The sequence below is a fragment of the Thalassophryne amazonica genome, chromosome 14, assembly GCF_902500255.1.
Source record: "Thalassophryne amazonica chromosome 14, fThaAma1.1, whole genome shotgun sequence".
Classification (NCBI taxonomy): domain Eukaryota; kingdom Metazoa; phylum Chordata; class Actinopteri; order Batrachoidiformes; family Batrachoididae; genus Thalassophryne; species Thalassophryne amazonica.
In genome coordinates this window covers 9,647,618-9,673,007 of record NC_047116.1, presented here as the reverse complement: position 1 = coordinate 9,673,007, position 25,390 = coordinate 9,647,618, and the positions used below count along the sequence as shown (strand labels likewise).

The following is a 25,390-nucleotide window of genomic DNA, read 5'->3' as shown; positions in this document are numbered from 1 at the left end:
ATCATGATTGATTGTGTCGAAAGCTTTTTTAAGGTCTATGAATATGCCAACTGAATGTAATTTATGATCTATGGCATTTGTGATCTCCTCAACTGATTCTATTAATGCCAGTGATGTTGAACTATTTGCTCTAAATCCATATTGACTGTCAATAAGTAATTTATGTTTGTTTATGAATTTATCTAATCTATTGTTGAATAATTTTTCTAAAATTTTGGAAAATTGTGGAAGCAAAGAAACAGGCCTATAATTTGTGAAGTGGTGTCTATCCCCAGTCTTATACAGTGGTACAACTTTGGCTATTTTCATTTCATTGGGAAATTTACCGGCTTGAAATGACAAATTACAAATATATGTTAATGGTTCTGAAATCCCTTCAATGACCTGTTTTACAACTATCATGTCAGTTTCAATTAAATCAGTAGATGTTTTGTATTTGCAATTGTTAACAATATCTATGATTTCTTTTTCTTCCACTGCTGTGAGGAACATTGAACAGGGATTCTGTTGTGGGCTGGGGTGTTTGGCTGGCTTGGTTTTTGTTTTCTGTTTCTCCCACCAGGTGGTATGCATTCAGGACTGAGTGGCTGAGCATTAGGACCTCACCCTGAACACCTGAGGCTTGTTTTCACGTGCAGGTCATCAGGACTCACAGCTGTGGTGTATTCTGTCTTGATCAGAGATTGTTGCTTTTAAACCTTGAATGCACAGTGTGTGATTGCCAGAGACTCGACCTTGTGAGCAGACGTGTGAGATCGACGTCAGGAGAACAATCTCACCATCATGGACGCAGAGACCCCTCCAGGTTTGACGCCACAGTCTGTGAAGGAGGATTGGGTGAGGTCTCACGCTCTTCAGCACACTTCCTGAGGTAATTTGGTTTTGGTGACTTTTATGAAGTAATGACAGTGGATTTGGTGTCCCTCACACCTTGTTGTATCGAGCTGTCACGTTATGCTAATTGTCTAATCAGCTTCTGCTGCAGTGGAGATTTGAACTGAGTTGTTCCGTGCCTGCAGGGTGAGAAGCTGATGTATAGATTTAAGCCAGGAAGTGTTTGCTGATTGCGTGCACCTTTGAGTTGTGTCTCTCTGTGTGGAGTTGGACTCACCTCCATGTTTTCTTTCTTCACAGACTTGGTTTGTCGCGGCCACCTGGGGGGTGTCGGCGGGGTCCCTGGGTCCGAACTGCTGTGGCTCCGGACCGTTTGCGCTGTTGAGAGCGCGCCATGTTTCCACCTCACCAGACCACGGACTTTTTAGTTGTTTAGCACTTCACCCACTGTTATGTTTATTAAATTCTGTTACCTTTTGAACCGTGCTCTGCTTATTTTATGCTGGGTCCTTTCAAACGCTGGGTCGGTGCTCCGACCGCGTCCGAAACATAACAGATTCCTCTCTATAAGATTATCATTCCAGTCCTCAGATAATAATGAATCAGGAATCTTTTCTGCCAACTTAGGTCCAACATTTACAAAAAAAACTATTAAAGCCATTAACCACCTCATCCATATTCTCCTTTCTGATATTGTTATCAATGAAATATTGAGGATAGCTCCGCTGTTTTGTACCATTTTTAATAATGCTATTTAATATATCCCATATTCCTTTCATATTATTTTTGTTATTATATAATATCTTACTATAGTATTCCTTCCTACATACCCTTATAATATTAGTTAACTTATTTTATATTTCTTATATCTATTTTCTGCCTCCTTAGTCCTTAGTTTTATGAATTCTTTATATAGAGTATTTTTCTTTTTACATGCATTTTGTAATCCTTTTGTCAACCATGGCTGATCTTTGAATTTTTGTTTTCTACCGTATTGTTTTATTGGACAGTTTTTTTCGTATAGTGATGTAAATATTTTTAAAAAAGCTCCATATGCTCTATCAACAGCACCTTCGCTCTATACCTCTTCCCAGTTTTGCACCCGTAAATCATACTTCAGTGTATTCATCTTTTCCTCTGTCTGCTTTCATCTGTATTTTAGTTTTTCCTCTGGCTGATTCCTCCAGTGGTTTCTATTATAAACAATGAAAACTGGTAAGTGGTCACTGATGTCATTGATTAGTAATCCACTCACTGTATTGTTTTCAATATCATTAGTGAATATATTATCGATTAAGGTGGTACAATGGGATGTAATTCTACTTGGCCTAGTGATTTTTGGATATAAACTCATGCTGTTCATTGTATTAAAAATTCATCTGTTATTTTATGCCCATTTGGATTAAGCAGATCTATATTTAAGTCACCACAAATGAAGACAACTTTTTGATTGGTTTTTGAGAACATTTCTCCCATCCAGTCAGTGAATGCTTCAATACTTGACCCTGGTGCTCTATATATACAGCTGACTATTACATTATTTTTTCCTTCACATATTTCAATAGTTATACATTCTAATAAGTTATCAATCACAACTTATCAATCATATTTTCTACTACTTTATAATCCATGTTCTTATTCACATACACAACCACTCCTTCTCCACTCTTATTCTTTCTGTTTACAGTTAAATTCATATTCATCCAGTTCAAAATCCATTCCTTTATCTGCGTTGATCCATGTTTCTGATATAGCAATTATATTGAATGGTTTTTTAAATTGACTTAAATATTCCTTCATGTTATTAAAGTTTGCATACATACTTCTGCTGTTGAAATGAATTATTGATCATTTATTATCTGTTTTAATGGTCTGATTGAACTGTTCATCTGTGTAATAGCAACAGCTGTCATTGATGTTTGAGAAAAAATTATTGTCCAGATCTATATCATGCTCCAAGTCCAGTAAATTATGATCCGTGTATTTAAATGTTGTCTATTCCAGTTTTTCATTATCAACAATTCTTTGAATTCTATCCCTCTTGTCTCCAGATGTAGTTGATGTAGATAAACAAGTTCTTCCAGTCTGCGTCATGGTGCTGCGTTATGTTTGAGTCATCACACCGTATTATCCGTATTTGTCCAGTTCCTCCATGTTCCTGATTACCATAACTTTGGCTTGATCTGGAGTCCCATTCAATTTGATGAATATTTTACAGTTTGATGTCCATGTATGCTGAATTTTTCCCTGTTTTTTTAAGAAGGGAGCTTTCCTGGCAATGTCGGCATTTTGTTTGGTCAGATGTTCATTGATGAATACGTTCAATCCTTTCAGTTTTCTTCCTTGTTTTAACAGTGGGATTTTATGTTTTCTGTTGATGAACTTCATGATAACAGCTCGTTTATCGCTGTCATCTCTCTGGGGCAGAGGGTGGCATGCTTCAATATTACTGAAATCCATTTCAATTCCTTTGGATTGTAGGAAGTTAGCCACCTGTTGTTCCACAGAGCTGACATCCTGCTCAACGGGCTCCCCCCCCCCACCCCGCTGTCGTCGGTCACTGCCGGTGCGTATGACCGGGGTTTGATACGGAGCCCGGTGATAGTGGCGTTATTCATGCTGGTGTATTGTTCTAACTCTGCGACACGGTTCTCCATGTGCACCAGACGCCGGTCTTTCTCAGCGTTCTGGATCCGGAGAGCCTCCTACCCCAGGTCCATGTTGGATTTCTGCTGCATTTTTACAACAGAAATCTCCCCAGACAAAAAGTCCAGAGACTTCTTGATGTCATCGCCCTCCTCCGCCGTCAGTGCCTTCTTCGGACCCATAGCCAGGTGAGCCCACGCTGGCGGCTCGAGGCCTCGGTGAATCGACGCTGGTGGTTCCACGCTGATGGATCCGCGCTTCTCGGTGTTCGTGGGCCTGTTTGGTGAGCTCCGGTGCTACTGCGGACTGAACTGAGTCTCCAACATCGACGAGGGCTGGGCTGGGAATCTGGCTCCGCCGCAGGGCTTGGTTTATGGCCTCCGAGGAACTGTGGGCTGGAATGGATCCGTGACACTGCCGCAAGGTCGAGCTGGACCTCCGACGCTGCTGCAGTGCTCTTGAGTGCCTGGGCTGCTGGGTTGCTGGCCACCGAAGAACTGCGGGCCGAGATGGGACTGTGGTGCTGATGCTGCCGTGAACCGGGATGGTAGACTCCGGTGAGGCCGCTTGTTGTTTACTGTCCGTTTGTTTACTGTAACATCTATTTAAACAATATTTACACCCAAACATGCACGTAGTGCAATGTTAGTGCACGTTTAGGTATTGGTTTGGTCCAAACCTCCAGCCCTCCCACACTTGGTCCCTTTAAGGTGTTGGTTTTCAGTTTACAGCATCCATTCAAGATGTTGTCACATTTTTTAAACACAGTCCAAAAAAAGACGCTCCTGCACAGTCCAGCCAGTGTGTGTCATGAACCAGGCTGCTGTTCACCTGTGTTCCAGAGTCATTAAATGCACCAGACCAGCTAGAACTGAACCATGGATTCCTGGACAGTCTCCTCTGAGGTTCTTCTTGCTGGCTTCATTTCTTCCGCTGCTTTGCTGATTTTATTTCTTCTGCGGCATTAAACACACAGTCATTTTGACACAGTGATCCAACTTTTAACATTGTGTTCGTCCGTTATTGACTGCAAACTCACTCTTTTGTGAGCTGGCATTCTGCATAAATGATTGTTGAATACCTCAATACCAAAACATCCTGCATGGCTCATATTTGGTGGGACCAGGGCTTTATTCCAGTATGGAGTAAATTAATTTTTTTCCCTCAAAAATCTACTCACAATACCCTATATTGACATTAATTTTTTATTAGTGCTGTATTAGTGCTTTGATTAGTGCCATTATGATTAGTGCTGTAATTGAGCTGCAGACTTGCATAAGTTTACATAAATGTGACTTTTGTGTCACCATGACTTGTTTTTAAAGTGATGACTTTATTTTGATACAGTCACTGTAACAGAGCAGCTCCTCTTCACTGTAAGAAGAGGGGCTGCTGCTGAATGTGCATGTCAATCAGATGTGAACACAACCTGTAAAAAAGGCGAGGGAGACAGCTTGGTGCATGCTCATAAGTGTGCGTTGTCGATGCAGTAAATGGACTGCATTTATATAGCACTTTTCCATCTGCATCAGACGCTCAAAGCGCTTTACAATTATGTCTCACATTCACCCCGATGTGAGGGTGCTGCCACACAAGGCACTCACTACACACCGGGAGCAATAGAGGATTAAAGACCTTGCCCAAAGGCCCTTAGTGATTTTCCAGTCAGGCAGGGTTTTGACTGAGGATCTTCTGGTCTCAAGCCCAACACCTTAACCACTAGACCATCACCTCCCCCAGCAGTAACAGTGATAAGTCTGAGTCTAAGAAATACAGCTGCTTCTTCAGGTAGCTTGTAAAAATAGCTTTGTTGGGAGTTGCATAAGGCTGTTGCCCATTATAACCAGTGTAACAGTACATCTCCCCCCCCTAGGATATCTTACCCCCTACCCTGGATATCTTCCCACCCCCTGCATAGCAAGTCTGCTGCAGTGTGTGTGGGGGGGGGCAGCATCGTGCTCAGCTATAGCCTGTAGACTTTGCACGTCTGGATCCAAAATCTGACAGACTGATTTCTCAAAAAAATGAAGAGAGTTGAGGACAAAGTATCTGTCATGTGTTCTCTGTGCAGAGCTCACTGAACTGAGCATCGCAGTTGATGCAAGTGCACAACCAAGCTGGTAGATATGCCTTAGCGAGTACAGTTCCCGAAGTGCCTGCTTGGCAGGGCCACTGATCTAAATAATAACCTTTATTTTAACCAGATAGAAAACCCATTGAGATTGAAACCTCTTTTACAAGGGTAACATGGCCAAGACAGGCAGCAGTACACGTCATAATGGACATTAACATGAGAACATTGGTAATAAATAAAATACAATCCTCTTGGTCTTAGTAGCATTGTAACAATGGAGTCTCAAACAGATTACAAATTAGAAATATAGGCATTGCCCAAAAGAACCGCATTTCTGATCTCATCAAATAGACCTGAAGGTGTTCAAAGAAGTCAGTCTACACAGTTTCAGTTCGGATTGGAGAATGTTCCAATCAGAGGGAGCAGAAAAACTAAAAGCTTTCTTTCCCACTTCAGTGCGGACACTAGGTACACGAAAACATAACGGCTTTCAAATCTCTGAAGTAAACTGGATAAACAGGTCAGAACCAGTCCAGTAAGAATGTTGTGAACCAGAGTCATCCAATGTGTATATTGCTTAAAAGTCAAAGAGGGCATGCCCGCTTTGGCATCCAACTCACAGTGGTGGGCGAGGTGGCTACAACCAGTGATGAATCTCAAAGCACAATGATACATCGGGGTCGAGGACTGTAGACACCTGGTTGAGACACACCTATACACGACACCACCGTAGTCCAATAAGGGCAGAAAGGTAACAGTAATCAAGAGCTTCCGAGCACGAGAAGCATGACTTGTTTCTGTAAAGGAAGCCCAGCTTCACCCTTATTTTGGAGATGAAGCCACGTTACAACATTTTGAGGTAATAACTCAATAATAATTGCAAGAGTGCAGTTGTTGTCCATGAATACATCTTCACTTGATTAAGCAATTCAATGGCTGCACAGGGGCAGGTCCTTTTTATAGACCAAAAAGGAAGAAATACTCACGTGGCAGTGTGAGTACTGTCTGACTGATTTTTTGTCATACATTGTGATAACAAATAAAATGACTTTAGTAATTTAGTAGATAGTAATCATCTGCCCAATTTACTTTGTAACATACCAGTGGGTCAGTTTTTGCGAGTCAGAAGAAACTGTAGTTCTACTACTGATTTTATGTCAAAAGCAGCTCATCTAGCAACTCTGTTTGAACAACATGGTTATAGTAAAATTGATACTGGTAAAGCATGCAACAGAGCTCTAAATACTGATCGTGCCTCTTTACTTAAGAAAAAATCTAAATCTTCTTCAACATCTAAATTGGTTTTTTTTTGTACCTGCTATACTCCATTGGCGGGAAGAATAAAAAAAACATAATTTATAAACATTGGCACATTCTTAAGAGTGATCCCACACTTAAATTTATATTTCGGCGTGCCCGAAATATTCGTGATAGACTTGTTCATTCAGATATGATCATTCCCGTCTCAACTGCCTGGCCTTCCAGCCCACCAAAAGGTTTCTTTAGATGTGGGAATTGTGCACATTGTTCTAATTCCACTAATGCTTTGTTTTTCTCTCATCCCTGTACTGGTAAGCAATATTCTATTTCTTCATTTATCAATTGTAATACTACACATTTAGTATATCTCTTAAAATGCCCTTGTGGACTGGCATATACAGTATTGGCCAAACAAAACGTCAACTTAAATTATGGATAGCTGAACATAAAACAGCAATCCGTACTCAGAACCTAACTTATGCCATGGCAAGGCATTATAAACAGGCCAGTCATGGCTCCCCAGCATCCTTAAAATTTTGGGAGATTGAGAGAATCACAGCTCCACCCAGAGGAGGCGATATCATTAAAAAAAACCTTTATGTAGAGAAGCATTTTGGATTTATACGTTAGGCACCTTGGAACCTTTTGGTTTGAATGAAGAACTAAAATTTACTTGTTTTCTCTATTAATAATTGTTTTTTATTCTTGTTTTAGTTATGTTTGTTTTGGGACAGTGTGTCTCTAATCATGAACTGATTACTAATTGAGTGAGTGCTGTGTTTGACGGATGGTCATGACCCTTTGGAAGCATTAGGACACTTGTTTCTTATTAGTATTTAAGCTGTACCATCCTTGTCTTTGCAGGACTGATGATGTGACTTTCACGTCGAAACGTGAGTCCCGTTGTATATTTTTGTATGTTTTCAGCACCTTATTAAATTTTTCAGTACCTATTTCTGTGTTGCAGCAGCTGTTTTTCTCTTTTTTCTTTTTTCTCTTTAACAAATAAAATGTCTCAAGCTCCTGTGGTATGACCAGGATGCAGGTTACAGGCCCATAGCCTGTAACCTGCATCCCAGGGTAGGTGATGGCATAGTGGTTAAGCATTGGGCTTGAGACCAGACAATCCTTGGTTCAAATCTCAGCCTGTCTGGAAAATCACTAGGGGCCCTTGGGCAAGGTCCTTAATCCCCTAGTTGCTCCCAGTGTGTAGTGAGCGCTTTGCATGGCAGCAGCCTGACATTGAGGTGAATGTGAGACATTGATGTGTAAACCGCTTTGAGTGTCTGATGCAGTTAGAAGTGCTATATAAATGCAGTCCATTTACCATAGCCAGGGGGCTGCGATGGCATGCCCCTCCCTCCAACACACGCACACACACACACACACACACACACACACATACAGCAAAAGGTCCCCATTTTGGCTGAACTGCCTCTTGTGCTAACTTGACACTGGAGCAGAAGCCCAGAATGAACCATTAGCTATAGGAAAAGTATAAGAGAAGACTCTCCACGAAAGCTCTTTGTTTTGAACGTGTACAAAACTTTGTGTTATATGGCTGGGGGGGCCTGGCTGCCTTTTTGTTTCTGTCCTTTGCTTCTCCTTCCAGGTGGTTTGCATTTGGAACTGAGTGGCTGTGTTGCTGAGTTTATCAGGACCTCACCCTGATCACCTGAGGCTGATCACCTGCGGCTCATCAGGACTCACAGCTGTGGTGCATCTGCATGGATTGGAACATGGTGGCATTTAAGACTGGAGTGCACAGTGTGTATTTGCCAGAGACTCGACCTTGTGACCAGACGGGTGAGATCGTCGTCTCGGGAGCCATCTCATCATCAATGGATGCAGAGAACGTCCAGGTTTGATGCACGGTCTGTGAAAGAGGAGGGGGTGAGGTCTCACGCTCGTCAGCACACTTCCTGAGGTACGTTAGATTTTGTGACTAACATTTATACAGTCAGTAAATGTGGTGTCCCTCACACCTTTATTATATTGAGCTGTATGTTAGTCATGTATCGACTTCCACTGCAGTGGAGTTTTGTGAACTGGATGTTCCATGCCTGCAGGTTGGGAAGTTGATTAGTAATCAAGCCAGGAAGTGTTTGCTGTTTGTACACCTTTAAGTGTTCTCTCTGTGTGTAGAGTGTGGACTCACATAATGGTTCCTTCTTTCACAGACTCGGTTTGTTGCGGCCACCTGGGGGGTGTCGGCGGGGTCCTTGAGCCCGAACAGCTTCTGGCTCCGGACCGTTAGCGCTGCTGGGAGCGCACCACGCCAGACCGCACTTTGTTTTTTATGTATCACTGTTATGTATTAAATTCAGTTAGCCTTTGTACCGTGCTCTGCTTATTTCATACTGGGTCTTTCAAACGCTGGTCGGTTCTCCGAGCTGCGTCCGACACATAACACTTTGATGAACTCTGCGAACAAGGAACTCATAAGGCGCTTTATAAAATCAACTTAATTTCTAAAAATCACAGCACACAGTCCCAATCATTGTGCGCTCATTGGGCATTTGTGGATCCTCCGGCCTTGGCAACTTTTCTGCGGTAATCAAGTGGAGCTTCATACTTCACAGCAACCAATGCGATCATGGCGGGTTGTGACCGGATACCAAGTGGGCCTTGTAAGGTCCTGGCAGCAGTTGTGCATCTCTTCGGTATCATGCGGTGTTCTCCACAATTTCATGACCGCACAAGGACTGCTGAACAGACTCTGTGTAACAAGGTTTTACAAAATCCTGGATCTGACCCTGGATGAACTATCTGTTTAATGTACAGAGAAAAGGAGGTGACACAAAGGTCCAGAAGAATGTGATGAATTACAGTGAGAGAGGTGGGACTTCATTGTCCAACATAGACAAAGAGGAGGAGAGATGAAAACATAAATAAGCTGTGGTAGAGTTCACGTCAGAAAGCTGCTGGAGCTCAGCAGCTTCTCCTCCTCTGTGAAGATGGAGATCCAGGATAGAGCAGAGCTCTGCTTTCCAGAACTCCTAAATGCCTCCTGCAGGAAGCCCACACATTCTGAGGCTGAAATAGTGCTTCTGCAGACTCTGCTGTTCTCCATCTCTGTGCTCATTGTGATTCTCAACCTGCTGGTCATCATCTCAGTCTCACATTTCAGGCACAGTCTCTTCACTGCAGTGTTTACGTGTTTCAGTTTTGCAAATATGAACAGTCAGATCGGGGATGGTGCATTCACATCTCATTTTCACCAACTCTGACGCGTTATGTTGCTTCTTCTGTCCATCTCCAGGAAGCTTCACATACCCTCCAACCTCCTCCTCCTCTCTCTGGCTGTCTCAGACTTCCTCGTGGGTTTTGTGGTGATGCCACGTGAAATCTTGAGGCAAATGTCCTGCTGGATTATCGGTAACTTAATGTGTTCACTGTGTAACTGTGTGGCCTACATCATTACCTCTGCCTCAGTAGGAAACATGGTGCTCATCTCCATCGACCGTTACATTGCTATTTGTGACCCTCTGCATTATCAAACCAGAGTCACTGTGAGAAGAGTCACACTGTGTATTTGTGTGTGTTGGTCCTGTTCTGTTTTGTACAATAGCCTGATTCTAAAAGAAGACCTGAGTCAACCAGGCAGGTTTAACTCCTGTTATGGAGAGTGTGTGGTTGTCATTAATTACACTGCAGGAGTTGTTGATCTTATTTTGACCTTCATTATTCCTGTTACCGTCATCGTCGTTCTGTATTTGAGGGTGTTTGTGGTGGCTGTGTCTCAGGCTCGGGCCGTGTGCTCTCATGTTGCAGCCGTCACACACAAACAATCAGTGCACTTAAGTGTGAAGAAATCTGAGATGAAAGCAGCCAAGACTATTGGTGTGGTTGTCATCGTTTTCATCATCACTTTCTTTCCGTATTTCTGCGTCACTTTGGCTGGAGAAAATTTGCTCAATGATTTCTCTGCATCTTTTGTAATTCATCTGTTCTATTTTAACTCCTGTGTGAACCCAGTGATCTATGCATTATTCTACCCGTGGTTTAGAAAATCCATTAAGTTCATTGTTACTTTGCAGATTCTGCAGCCGGACTCCTGTGATGCCAAAATACTGTAACGTGTGTGATTACTGGAATATGACGTCCTCTACAGAAGGTTTAGTGAATTAATTCACAATACAGACATCTTATGTCAGCCCAGTCTCATGTTTTTTTTCATGGCTCCGTCACAAAAAGCGCCCCATTTTTGTGACACTTTTTTTTTTCTTTTCATTTTGGTATTGTAATCCTCCTCCTCCTCTTAAGGCTAACCATAACCATTGCAGAAGTGTCCCCTCCCCAAAACCTAAACATAACTTTCCCCCATTCCCCTGTCACCCCGTTTTCATGCCCCCGTCACGAACCCATAGATTAATGTACTTTTCAGAATGCCACCATGACCAGCCGTGAGACTGGGTTGCTTATGTATATAGATGAAAATGTGTACATGCGTGCGTGTGTGTGGTTATAGAAATCTACAGTGTTGATCATGGCTGTGGGAAGAGGATTTAGGTTGGGGTGCTGTAGTGAGGTGTTCCATGAAGTCCACAGAGCATCTAAAAAGGCTGCATACAATATTTAAAGGTACAAAATGTGTTGGGGAAAGTGTAGTGACACGGACCCACAACAGGGGGCGCAAATGAACGGTCAATAGATGAGCCAAAAGGTAACAATTTAATGTTGTGAATGTGCACAACGAATATACAGACAATCTCAGAATCTGATAACAGTCAATACACAAAAGTGACGTGTGGGCAGGCTCGAGGATAGAAGACGTCTGTCCTGAGAAGAGCCGGAACCACACGATTTCCGCCGCCACCGAACCTGGTGAATACTGGAGCCGCCAAGTCCCGAATTCCCAGGTGATCACCGTCCCCGACTGTCGGATCTGGTACTGCTGGCGAGGAGCACAAACAGTGAGATGTGGGTGTGTGCACACCCAGTAACAAAAACAGTCAGAAGGTGGAAAGTCACCTCCACCTCTAATCACACACACGTGCAGCTCCTGTTAACCACTTATCTGGTTGGGGTGTGAAGCGAAGCCGTCGCTGATCACACCAAAACGCCAATCCCACAGATAAGGCAACACCCACAGGAAAACAGCTGCAAAGAAGTTCAGACTATAAAGTCAGTGTTACGTTCAGATACAGCAGAGAATATTACCTTCACAGGTAGATGATATCTCGGCAGCGAGGTGGAGATGACATCCGGCTTTTATGGAGTGATGAAATGATGGGTGACAGCTGTCATGAGTTGATGTGTGACAGCTGGCACTCCCGGTTGTGTCCATGGTGGCAGCGCCCTCTCGTGCCGTCAAGCCCGCACTTCAGGCAGGGCGCCCTCTGGTGGTGGGCCAGCAGTACCTCCTCTTCTGGCGGCCCACACAACAAAATGTACTATATTTTACAGTTGTATGTAAAGGTTTGGGCACCCCTGATGATTTCCATGATTTTCCTTTATAAATCATTGGTTGTTTGGATCAGCAATTTCAGTTAAATATGTCATATAGAAGACAAACACAGTGATATTTCAGAAGTGAAATGAAGTTTATAGGATTTACAGAAAGTGTGCAATAATTCTTTAAACAAAATTAGGCAGGTGCATAAATTTTGGCACCCCAACAGAAAAAAATAACATCAGTATTTAGTAGATCCTCCTTTTGCAGAAATAACAGCCTTTAAATGCTTCCTATAGCTTCCAATGACAGTCTGGTTTCTGGTTGAAGGCATTTTGGTCCATTCTTCTTTACAAAACATCTCCAGTTCAGTCAGGTTTGCTGGTTTCTGAGCATGGATAGCCTGCTTAAAATCATACCACAGATTTTCAATAATATTCAGGTTTGGGGACTGAGATGGCCATTCCAGAATGTTCTACTTGTTCCTCTGCATGAATGCCTTAGTAGATTTTAAGCAGTGTTTAGGGTTATTGTCTTGTTAAAAGATCCAGCCCCGGCACAACTTCAACTTTATCACTGATTCATGAACATTGTTCTCAAGAATCTGCTGATATTGACTGGAATCCATGTGACCCTCAACTTTCACAAGATTCCCAGTACCTGCACTGGCCACACAGCCCCACAGCATGATGGAACCACCTCCAAATTTTACTGTACGTAGCAAGCGTTTTTCTTAGAATGCTGTGTTTTTTTACTGCCATGCATACTGCCCCTTGTTATGTCCAAATAACTCAGTTTTTGTTCCATCAGTTCACAGCACCTTATTCCAAAATGAAGCTGGCTTGTCCAAATGTGCTTTAGCATACCTCAAGTGACTCTGTTTGTGGTGCATACGCAGAAAAGACTTCCTCTGCATTACAGCATCATACAGCATCTCCTTGTGCAAAGTGCGCTGTATAGTTGAACGATGCACAGAGACACTATTTGCAGCAAGATCATGTTGTAGGTCTTTGGAGCAGGTCTGTGGGTTGACTATGATTGTTCTCATCATCCTTCACTTCAGCTTATCTGAGATTTTCACTTCCACTTCGGGCCTTAACTAGTACTGTGCCTGCAGTCTTCCATTTCCTCACTATGTTCCTCACAGTGGAAACTGACAGCTGAAATCTCTGAGGTAGCTTTTTGTATCCTTCCCGTAAACCATGATGTTGAACAATCTTTGTTTTCAGGTCATTTGAGAGTTGTTTAGAGGCTCCCATGTTGCCATTCATTACAAGAGATACAAAGAGGGGAAACATTTGTAAATGACCACCTTAAACACCCTTTCTCATGATTGATTCACCTGTTTAAGGAGGTCAAGGGTCATTGAGCTTACCAAACCAATTTTGCGTTACAGTAATTAGTGCTAAATGTATTCAAATCAATAAAATGACAAGGGTGCCCAAATTTAGGCACCTGCCCAATTTTGTTGAAAATAATTATTGCACACGTTCTGTAAATACTAGAAACTTCATTTCACTTCTCAAATATCAGTGTGTTCGTCTGCTATATGATATATTTAACTGAAATTTCTGATCCAGACAACCAATGATTTATAACGGAAAATCATGAAAATTATCAGGGGAGGCCCAAACATTTGCATACAACTGTATTTAAACCCCCTTCTCTGTGACAGCATGTGGACATCAAGCATGCACGGCCTCATCAAGCCTCACCAAGCTTCATGGACATTGTGCTATCACACCGAAAATGCATGGAGGGGTGAGAGCACACACGGGGGGGGGTCCCAGCATTTGACATAAGTGAATAGATGTAGGAATGAATGAATGACTGAATTTATTCGGCACACAATCAATCAATCAATTTTTTTATATAGCGCCAAATCACAACAAACAGTTGCCCCAAGGCGCTTTATATTGTAAAACCCCAACGGTCAAAACGACCCCCTGTGAGCAAGCACTTGGCTACAGTGGGAAGGAAAGACTCCCTTTTAACAGGAAGAAACCTCCAGCAGAACCAGGCTCCTGCTGAGACAGGAGAAGCCGCCATGCTAAATCGGCTAAGAGCTAGTAGCTACGCTAAGCTAGCGGATTCCTAAAAACACGCAAAGTGAATAATGTGTAAATAATTTAGAGGTGATTCAGCAGAAGGAGTGCTTTAGTTAAGGCACGTAAAGATTACACTGGGAAACAAATCGTAATCTAGATAACTAGATCAATCTAACTGCGCAGATTAAACAGCTAACAGATACAGAAAAACACCGCTGTGCTCCGGAACAGGAAGTGATACAATACCGCAGTGAGAGCCAACCACCAGTAGAGGCAAGCCACACACACACATATTCAGCCCAAAACAAACCTTATTCAAAGAATTCAAAAGAATTTTATTGTCATATGCACAGAAGAACATGTTCCCTGCACAATGAAATGTGTCTACTGCATTTAACCCATCCTAATTGCCAGTAGGAGCAGAAGTCGCCATTAGGCGCCCGGGGACCTGCTCCAGATGTACATCCCTGCCTTGGTCAACAGCAGGGCTGAGCAAACCAAGACCGACCCATAACAAACGACACACACATAACACACAACACACATAGGCCGGCCCGGTACATAAACATATATTGAAAAGCAAAACACGAGGGAAAAGGAGAAAAAAAAACCCCTCATAGCCACTGCGTTACACAGCAGCAATGAGGAAAAAAATCCCCATCAGCACAGAAAAACAATAATCACACAGACAAAGACACAGGACGACAACCGAGATTTGAAGGTCCAGTTTATCAAAACACTCCGGAGGCAGCCTATTTGGCGCCGTCAACGGCCTTGTCCGACAATCCTGGAGGGGGAGGGGCTCAGCCCTGAGCAGTCCACTGTCCACAGTCAATGTCAGAGCTGGAGAAGCTGAGGGGAGGGAGGATGACCAGGGAGCGAGGCTTAAGTGTTGATCTTCTGAGGAGGTTTTTTATCACAGCGACCTTGAAGTGCAGCTGTGTTGGGGAGGCCAAATGAATAACCAGATTAGAAGACGCCTGAAAGATTCCACAGTTCTGAGAACAGAGTGGCTCTCAATGCATCTGAATGTAGAATGTGGTCTTCACAGACGGTCAAAGCGGGTTTCCAGAGCTGCAATCCTACCCGAGATGTTTTCCAGCGTGCGGTTAACACCCGCCGACTGCGCAGCCACTGCCTTCCCAATCGAATCAATCATGTAGGGCAGCCTGGAAGGCCCAATCAAAGCTGCTTCCACTTTCTTGATTTTCCCGTAAACCAGCGCCATGCCCGCTCCACACAGCAGAAAGCCGGTCACCACCAAGCCGAATATATACACATCTTTGACGTCCTCCACAGAAAGCATGTAAGGGCACATGACCTGCCATCTCCTCCACGAGTCCATCACGTAACCCATCACATGCGTCCCGGCAGGACAGGTCGGGTCCTCCGCCCCCGAATGTCTTGTAGAAAAAATAGTGTCAATTGCGTTCAATGACCACTTTAACAGATCCATTTTTGTCGTTTTCCAGAAGAGCAAAGCTGCAGCCTCACAGACAACACACCACAGAAGCAGGAAAGATAAGGAGGGAGGGAGAAGAGAAAAGTGCGTCCGTCTTGGCCGAGTGCAAGCTGGCAAAAAAAAAAAACATGAGGGAAGTAAGATGGGACACATATTTAACACATATGACATGTTTCCAGTCTGATGTATGTTAACATCCTTGGCAGGTCTTGTGAAGAGAGCAGACACAGTGCTGTCCCTCCTTTGCCTTCTAGAACATTAGATATCAGGCAGCAATTGAACCTCATTCGTCTGGCACTCATGCGTGTGCACACAATCATGCACAACTCAGTTGATGCAGGACCCGCCCACATTCTATTTGGTTGTACGGCAGTTGTACGCGGCTGTCTTAATGTCTGTCCCTCCCGACTGCGACTTGAATTTTTTTTCGGCTTGTTTCAGCCTGGGTCAGCCTGATTTGCCAACATTCATGTTATGTGTGAAGGTGCCTTAAAATTGGTTGCACTCTTTCTTCCACAATTACCAACTGTACCTTTAAGGTTTGTCCTTGTGCTGAAAAGTGGTGATACAGCTGTCTTTAACTGTCACACTTTGTCCAGTGTATCCCGTCACCTTCATTTTCATTTGGAGCGTACTGTAATCAGCTGCTGACAGCAGGTTCACTTGGGCTCCAATGTCCAGTGTAAATGGAATTATTGTTTCATTTACAATAACTGTCAGAATCCATTCCTCTTTTTCACTTGATGCCTGCACTACTTAAACCAAACGTTCCTCTGGTTCCTCTTCTACTGTGTGCACTTTATTCTTTGTGATGCCAGTAATAATTGTGATAAAAAGAATCACTTCACAAGAAGTGATTCTTTTTATCACAATTATTACATTGTGATAAAATTTTTTATTTATTTGTCTTTCTGTTTGTTAGCAGGATTACGTCAAAACTACTGCATGGATTTTGGCAAAATTTTTACCACAGATAGATATTAGGACATGGAAGACTCCATTCAGTTTTGGAGGTAATCTGAATCCAGATTGGTGGACGACAAAATCTCTTTGTACGAGGTCTATTAGAAAAGTATCCGACCTTATTATTTTTTTTCAAAAACCATATGGATTTGAATCACGTGTGATTGCGTCAGACAAGCTTGAACCCTCGTGCGCATGCGTGAGTTTTTCCACGCCTGTCGGTTGTGTCATTTGCCTGTGAGCAGGCTTTGAGTGAGGAGTGGTCCAGCCCCCTCGTCAGATTTTCATTGTCAGGAAATGGCGGAATCATTTGGGCTTTTTTTCCATCAGACTTTTTTCAGAAACTGTTAGAGACTGGCAGCTGGAAACCATTCGAAAAATTTATCTGGCTTTCGGTGAAAATTTTACGGGCTTCACAGAGAATAAGGACTGTTACTACAGCTTTAAGGACGGCTTTAAGGACGCTCAGCGCGCCGCGCTCCGTGCCGCCATCGAGAGCCACAAACCACCGGATCATTTCTAAATGGATGGCTCTGTGGATCCGAGACTGTCGTGTGCACTTTCTCTGGTTATCACAAGAGCTGGACATCAGCCATTTTCCAGGAGATTTCACTTTTAACAAGAGATTTTGTCATGGAAAGCCGAGCGGAGGCTTTGTGCGTCACGACCGATTTGCTGATCTGTTGTGAAAGTGTAGGAACACGGACCCACAACAGGGGGCATTAAATGAACGGGCAATGGATAAGCCAAACAGTAACAATTTAATGTTGTGAAGTGCACAACGGAATACAGACAAATACAGTTCTTGGTACTACAAACAATTATATGTTGAGTGACGTGTGGGCAGGCTTGAGGATAGGAGACGTCCGTCCAGAACCGAGCCGGATCCCACATGGCCCTCACCGCCAACGGATCTGAAGAACACCGGAGTCGCCAAGTCCTGGATCCCCAGGTGGCCACCGTCTCCAGCTGTCAGACCTGGTACTGCTGGCAGAGAACAGAAACAGAGTTGATGAGTGTGAGTTCGCACACTCAGTAATCCCACAGTCTGTGTTCTTTTGGAAGGGAGCACCTCCAATCACACACTCGTGCAGCTCCTGTCTAACCACTTATCTGGTTGGAGTGTGAAGCGAAGCCGTCGCTGGTCACACCTAACGCCACTCCCACAGATAAGGCAACACCACAGGAAAACGGCTGCAAAAGTGTTCAGACTATTATTCAGTTTTAAGTCAGCAGAGAAATTATCTCTTATGGTAGCTGATTTCTCGGCGAGGAGGTGGAGTTGCAGTCCGGCCTTTATGGTGATGGTGATGAGTTGTATGAGTGACAGCTGGTGCTGATGATGAGTGACAGCTGTCACTCCCAGTGGCTCCGGCGCCCTCTCGTGCTTGAAGCCCGCACTCCAAGCGGGGCGCCATCTGGTGGTGGTGGGCCAGCAGTACCTCCTCTTCAGCGGCCCACACAACAACACTTCCGTTTTGGTCTCACAGGATGGCTTTGAGATGGCGTTCAGACAGCTGTCGGTGGTTTTTCCATCGAGTGATTATCCAAGAAATTGTGGATGTGCCTGGACATGCCAGAAAGTGTCCCGTGAGGCTTCATCATGGCGTTGCTGTGCACCATGCGGCACCGCATGAAACTGATGTTGCAGAAAATGGACTTTATTCATATGCTGACTAATGACTGAATCTTGGGCTGTGCGACGACTGTAAATCTTGTTTTCTTTTTTCAAAAAATGTCAGACAACTTCATTAATTATTTTACTTTCTGCATTAAACATGTAGAAATATTTTCTGATGAAGATACATACAGGGCTGTGAAAACTCCACGGATCCGATGGGGAGGGGGCGGGGGTGTTGGTGTTTTACTCTTTAATCGTGATCATTACTGAGTTTTTAAAATGCTTATCGCAAAACTTTTTTTTTGTTACGACGTCATGCAAGTTTTATAAGTCCGTGGACACTGATCTGTGTATTACAGATACAAATCAGTTTCCTCGGATCCGCGGAGTTTCGAGGAGAATAAATGTCACTCAAAGTGTAGCTGTTGCGACGCTGTGTGGCTCCTATGCGAAGCTTAGCTAAACGTAGCATGTGGACATCGCAAACTTTTAGAACTTTCAAGTTTTTAAAAAGAGTTTCACAGCATGTCTGTGTCACAATGCAACATAAGACAGAGCGAAGATGGTGAGAAAGATGGTTTGAAAAAGTGTGATAAGGACAAGAATCTGTGGAATTGTTGCTGGCTTCATGAACACACCTGAAAGATAAACGGGAAAAGTGAACTGGTAAGAAATTTTTTCTCTCTCTGGAAAATATACATTGTGCTGTTCAAACAGGATTTCAGAAAAGATTATGTGCCTTTTTTTCTTTCATTAATCTCAACTTTCTTTCATTGAAAAAAAAAAGACTGTGGCTTTGAATGTAAATTAGTTTTTATTAATGTAGACTTTTTTCATGGGAAAAAAGACTGTGGCTTTGAGTGGATTTACAGGAATTTACACAAGAATGTGTGGCTTTTTACTATAAGGTATGTTATTGATATTTTACCCTGATTTTTAAAATATTCTACAAGCTTTAGCTGTGGTTTTTGAAATACTGTAACAGTCTTTTCAGTTTTCATGAATTTCATGTAGTTTAATTGTTCTGAGTTAATGCATAATTTGGTTTAAAAGGAAAGGAAATTAAAAGGAAAATCATTCCATTCCACGTCATATTCTGTTGTTTCAACATGATCATTGACGGTTCAAATGAAAGGGTGAATCGAGGATCATTTAAATATGCACTAATTTTGAGATTTGTTCTTCCAGGAGATGTTGAAAATGTATCAGTAGATGAAAATTTAATTTGGTTTCTGGGGCCCCGCAAGGCCCTAGACCCCGGCTTCTCGAGGGGGTGCGCCCCCCAGACCCCCTGCAAATTTTCCTTGGATTTCACAATTTTCATTTCACAGCCCTGTATATAAATAAATCTAAATAAGTCCCTTCGGCTGCTCCCTTGTTTGCACTCGGGGTTGCCACAGGAAATCCAAGGTGGATCTGCATGTTGAATTGGCACAGGTTTTACGCCGGATGCCCTTCCTGACCAAACTCCACATTACATGGAGAAATGTGGCATGGGTGGGATTTGAACCTGGAGCCTTCTGAACTGAAATCAAGCGCATTAACCACTTGGCCACCACCCCTGCATATACGAGGTCTGTGATGAAAAAAGCGGTCCTTTTTATTTTTTTCAAAAAATAAATGGATTTGATTCATATGTTTTTACGTCAGACATGCTTGAACCCTCGTGCGCATGCGTGAGTTTTTTCACGCGTGTCGGTGACGTCATTCGCCTGTGGGCAGGCCTTGAGTGAGGCGTGCTCCATCCCGCCCGTCGGAATCTCTTTGTCTGAATAGCCGCTGCGGACGGCGCGCTTTGCTTTATCAACATTTTTTCTGGACCTGTGAGGAATATCCGAGTGGACACTATTGGAGAAATTAAGCTGGTTTTCAGTGAAAAGTTTAACGGCTGATGAGAGATTATGGGGTGTTTCTGTCGCTGTAAGGACTTCCCACGGAGCGGGACATCGCGCAGCGTTTCCAGGCACCGTCGTCGGCCTGTTTCAACCTGAAAACATTCTAATTTAAGGCTTAATTCACCCAGGACGTCGTGATAGAACAGAAAAGATTCAGAAGAGGCCGGCATGAGGACTTTATGCGGACATTCCACTGTTTAAGGACATTTTTTAATGAAAGACGTGCGCACAAATTCGCCGAGTCGTTTCCGTGACGACTCGGCGAATCTGTGTGCGCCGCGACAGGAAAAACACCTCCGTGTTGAAAACCATTTGTAAAATTCAGGCGGCTTTTGATGGCTTTCAACAAGTGAGTAACTGAGAAATTGTTTAACAGCTTGGGCATGTTCCAACTTGCCTGTTAAGGTTTCCAACGGAGGTGTTTTTCCTGTCGCGACCCCCCGCGGTCGGGTCTGGCCCGACATGCAATCAATCAATCAATCAATCAATTTTCAATCAATTTTATTTATATAGCGTCAAATCACAACAAACATTTGCCCCAAGGCGCTTTATATTGTAAGGCAAGGCCATACAATAATTACGTAAAAACCCCAACGGTCAAAACGACCCCCTGTGAGCAAGCACTTGGCGACAGTGGGAAGGAAAAACTCCCTTTTAACAGGAAGAAACCTCCAACAGAACCAGGCTCAGGGAGGGGCAGTCTTCTGCTGGGACTGGTTGGGGCTGAGGGAGAGAACCAGGAAAAAGACATGCTGTGGAGGGGAGCAGAGATCAATCACTAATGATTAAATGCAGAGTGGTGCATACAGAGCAAAAAGAGAAAGAAACACACATGCGACTCTGCCCGCACGTTCTTTCATTACAAAATCTCCTTTAACAATGGAATGTCTGAATAAACTCCTCATGCTGACTTCTTCTGCAAGTTCTCTGTTCTCCGATGACTTCCTGGGTCAACAGAGCCTGAAATGTGGATGTTTTCAACTTGAAACGGTGAGACACTGCCGCCTCGAAGCGCAGATCGCCGTCAGGCGCCGTGGGCCGTCCTTACAGCGACACTACCAGACCAAAATCTCTCATCAGCCGTTAAAATTTTTACCGAAAACCAGCGGAATTTATCGAATGGTGTCCACTCAGTTGTGCCTTACAGTTTTGAAAAAATTTTGATCAAACAAAGCAGCAGTCTCTGAGCCATTCATAAACAATGAAAAAACGACAAGAGGGTGGGCGACTCCTCACTCAAAGACTGCCCACAGGCGAATGACGTAACCGACAGGCGTGAAAAAACTCTCGCATGCCCACGAGGGTTCAAGCATGTCTGATGTAGTCACACGTGATTCATATCCATATGGTTTTTGAAAAAAATAATAAGGTCCGTTACTTTTATCACAGACCTCGTAAATAAATCTAAATACAATTCCAATGAAGTTGGAACGTTGTGTGAAATGTAAATTAAAACAGAACACAATGATTTGCAAATCCTCTTCAACCTATATTCAATTAAATACACCACAAAGACAAGATATTTAATCTTCAAACTGATAAACTTTTTTGTTTTTCTGCAAATATTTGCTCATTTTGAAATGGATGCCTTCAGCATATTTCAAAAAAGCTGGGACGGGTAACAAAAGACTGGGAAAGTTGATGAATGCTCAAAGAACACCTGTTTGGAACATTCCACAGGTGAACAGGTTAATTGAAAACAGATGAATGTCATGATTGGGTATAAAAGGAGCATCCCCAAAAGGCTCAGCCATTCACAAGCAAAAATGGGGTGAGGATCACCACTTTGTGAACAGCTGTGTGGAAAAAATAGTCCAACAGTTTAAGAACAATGTTTCTTAACATTCAGTTGCAAGGAATTTAGGGATTCCATCATCTACAGTCCATAATATAATCAGAAGATTCAGAGAATCTGGAGAACTTTCTACACATAAAAGCGGCAAGGCTGAAAACCAACACTGAATGCCCGTGACCTTCAATCCCTCAGGCGGCACTGCATTAAAAATCGACATCATTGTGTAAAGGATCTTACCGCGTGGGCTCAGGAACACTTGAAAAAACCACTGTCAGTTAACACCGTTCGTCGCTACATCTACAAGTGCAAGTTAAAACTCTTCCATGCAAAGCAAAAGCCATACATCAACAACATCCAGAAACACTGCCGCCATCTCTGGGCCCGAGCTCATTTGAAATGGACAGACGCAAAGTGGAAAAGTGTGCTGTGGTCTGATGAGTCCACATTTCAAATTGTTTTTGGAAATCATGGACGTCGTGTCCTCCAGACAAAAGAGGAAAAAGACCATCCAGATTGTTACCAGCGCAAAGTTCAAAAGCCAGCCTCTGTGATGACATGAGGGTGTGTTAGTGTCCATGGCATGGGCAACTTACACATCTGTGATGGCACCATCAATGCTGAAAGGTACATCCAGGTTTTGGAGCAACACATGCTGCCATCCAAGCAACGTCTTTTTCAGGGACATCCCTGCTTATTTCAGCAAGACAATGCCAAGCCACATTCTGCACGTGTTACAACAGCGTGGCTTCGTAGTAAAAGAGTGCGGGTACTAGACTGGCCTGCCTGCAGTCCAGACCTGTCGCACATTGAAAATGTGTGGCGCATTATGAAGCGCAAAATACGACAACGACGACCCCGAACTGTTGAACAACTAAAGTTGTACATCAAGCAAGAATGGAAAAAAATTCCACCTACAAAGCTTCAACAATTACTGTCCTCAGTTCCCAAATGCTTATTGAGTGTTGTTAGAAGGAAAGGTGATGTACCACAGTGGTAAACATACCACTGTCCCAGCTTTTTTGAAACGTGTTGCAGGCATCCATTTCAAAATGAGCAAATATTTGCACAAAACCAATAAAGTTTATTAGTTTGAATAGGTTGAAGAGGATTTGCAAATCATTGTATTCTGTTTTTATTTAGATTTTACACAACATCCCAACTTCATTGGAATTGGGGTTGTATATAAAAGACAAGTGTTGGTTGGTTGGAACACTTGTAAGTTGGAGACAACTGTGCATTGAAAAAATTTAAGCACATGTTGAAATCGGTGCATCAGCATAGTTAGTATAGGCTATAAATAAACAGAGCCTCAAGGTCATAGGTCATACGAATGATCTTAAAGGAGCTGGTGTTCAGACATGGCTAGCCAACTATACATTGGCTGCTCACCAGTGGGAAACCGAAGGAATAACTTGGTTTATCCTGAGGTACTCCCAAAGTAGCTAGTGAAAAACTTAATGTCCACTTATTATTAACTAGCAGGGTACCCGGGCAATACTCGGGTGTCAGATCTCATAGACGTTTCAGACTGTTTTGTCTTTGTTGGCAACTCCATCCCACTCCACTTTGAAAAGCACCATATTACACTACATGTAACATACTAGCCGATTACCTGCCCTAGTGCGAATTTGATTCAGACAGTGAAATGAAAACTTAATCTTCAACAACAACCACCATCACCTCCCACATATCCCAGATTCCTGAGAACTGTTAGGGCCTGACTAAATGTACGGAAAGAAGAGATAGTTGCTTTACTACTACTACTACTACACTATCTGTGTCACACCTCTGTCACACCAAACACCTGCATGTCCTTCCGCAATACATCCAACCTCCTCTTTGGCCTCCTTCTTCTCCTCCTGCCTCGTGGCTCCATCTTCAGCATCCTTCTCCCTATATATATATATATATAGTATATATATATATATATATATACAGTGAGGATAATAATTATTTGAACACCCTGCGATTTTGCAAGTTCTCCCACTTAGAAATCATGCAGGGGTCTGAAATTTTCATCTTAGGTGTTTGTCCACTATGAGAGACATAATGTAAAAAAAAAAATCCGGAAATCACAGTGTATGATTTTTTAAATTATTTATTTGTATGTTACAGCTGCAAATAAGTATTTCAACACCTGTGAAAATCAATGTTAATATTTGGTACAGTAGCCTTTGTTTGCAATTACAGAGGTCAAATGTTTCCTGTAGTTTTTCACCAGGTTTGCACACACTGCAGCAGGGATTTTGGTCCACTCCTCCACACAGATCTTCTCTAGATCTTTCAGGTTTGGAGTTTCAGCTCCCTCCAAAGATTTTCTGTGTTCAGGTCTGGAGACTAGCCAGGCCACTCCAGGACCTTGAAAAGCTTACGGAGCCCCTCCTTAGTTGCCCTGGCTGTGTGTTTGGGGTCATTGTCATGCTGGAAGACCCAGCCATGACCCAAACTTGCAAAATTGCAGGGTGTTCAAATAATCGTTTTCCTCACTGTATGTGTGTGTGTGTGTGTATATATATATATTTTTTTTAAGATTGAGTACTCAGAAAAGTAACTATTAGTTACTTTGCTGATTTCTCAATCTTAAGAGTAATCAAGTTAGATTACTAGTGCTATTTATTATGAGTTGCAAGTTGTCAGCAGCTACTAATAAAGTAACTCCATAAAGCTCCCAATGAAGTAACTGTATAAAGTAACTTTTCAAAGTAACTGTTGCAACACTGATCGGGGACTTGTCCTGATGCATCTGTTCTGCTTCAGCCAAAAAAAAAAAAAATCCCTGCATCGACTGGTCTGACTCCTTATTGCTCCATCAAAGCCCTCTCACGTCATTGCAGAAATTTGTGAACAATTGTGAACAAGAAAGGACTCAGAGCTGATCCTTTGTGTAATCCAACCTCCACCTGGAATGAGTCTGTCATTCCTACTGTGCATCTCATGCTGTCACACTGTCCATGTACATGTCCTGCACTGCCCTCACATACTTCTCTGCCACTCCAGACTTCCTCATACAATGTCACAACTCTTCTCTTGGCACCCTGTCATGAGCTTTCTCTAAATCCACAAACACACACAATGTAACTCCTTCTGGCCTTCTCTATACTACTCCATCAGTATTCTCAGAGCAAACATTGCATCTGTAGTGCTCTTTCTCGGCATGAAACCATATTGCTGCTCACAGATCTTCACCTGTTTTCTAAGCCTAGCTTCTACTACTCTTTTCCATAACTTCATGCTTTGGCTGATCAACTTTATGTCTCTGTAGTTACTGCAGCTCCGCACATCACCCTTGTCCTTAAAAATAGGAATCACCTCACTTCCGTCTCCACTCCTCAGGGATCCTCTCACTTTCCAAGATTTTATTTAAGAATCTAGTTCTTTCGGTCATGACCCAACCCTC

At 43.0% G+C, this 25,390-nt stretch overlaps 1 protein-coding gene across 1 annotated transcript; it reads left to right on the top strand.

The window, feature by feature from the left end:
- Positions 1-9,771: 9,771 nt before the first annotated feature.
- LOC117524716 (trace amine-associated receptor 8a-like) lies at positions 9,772-10,893 on the top strand. The gene is made up of 2 exons (XM_034186530.1): positions 9,772-9,944; positions 10,077-10,893. Exons 1-2 carry the CDS (start codon positions 9,772-9,774, stop codon positions 10,891-10,893), a joined length of 990 nt encoding a protein of 329 aa, XP_034042421.1.
- The last annotated feature ends 14,497 nt before the right edge of the window (positions 10,894-25,390 follow it).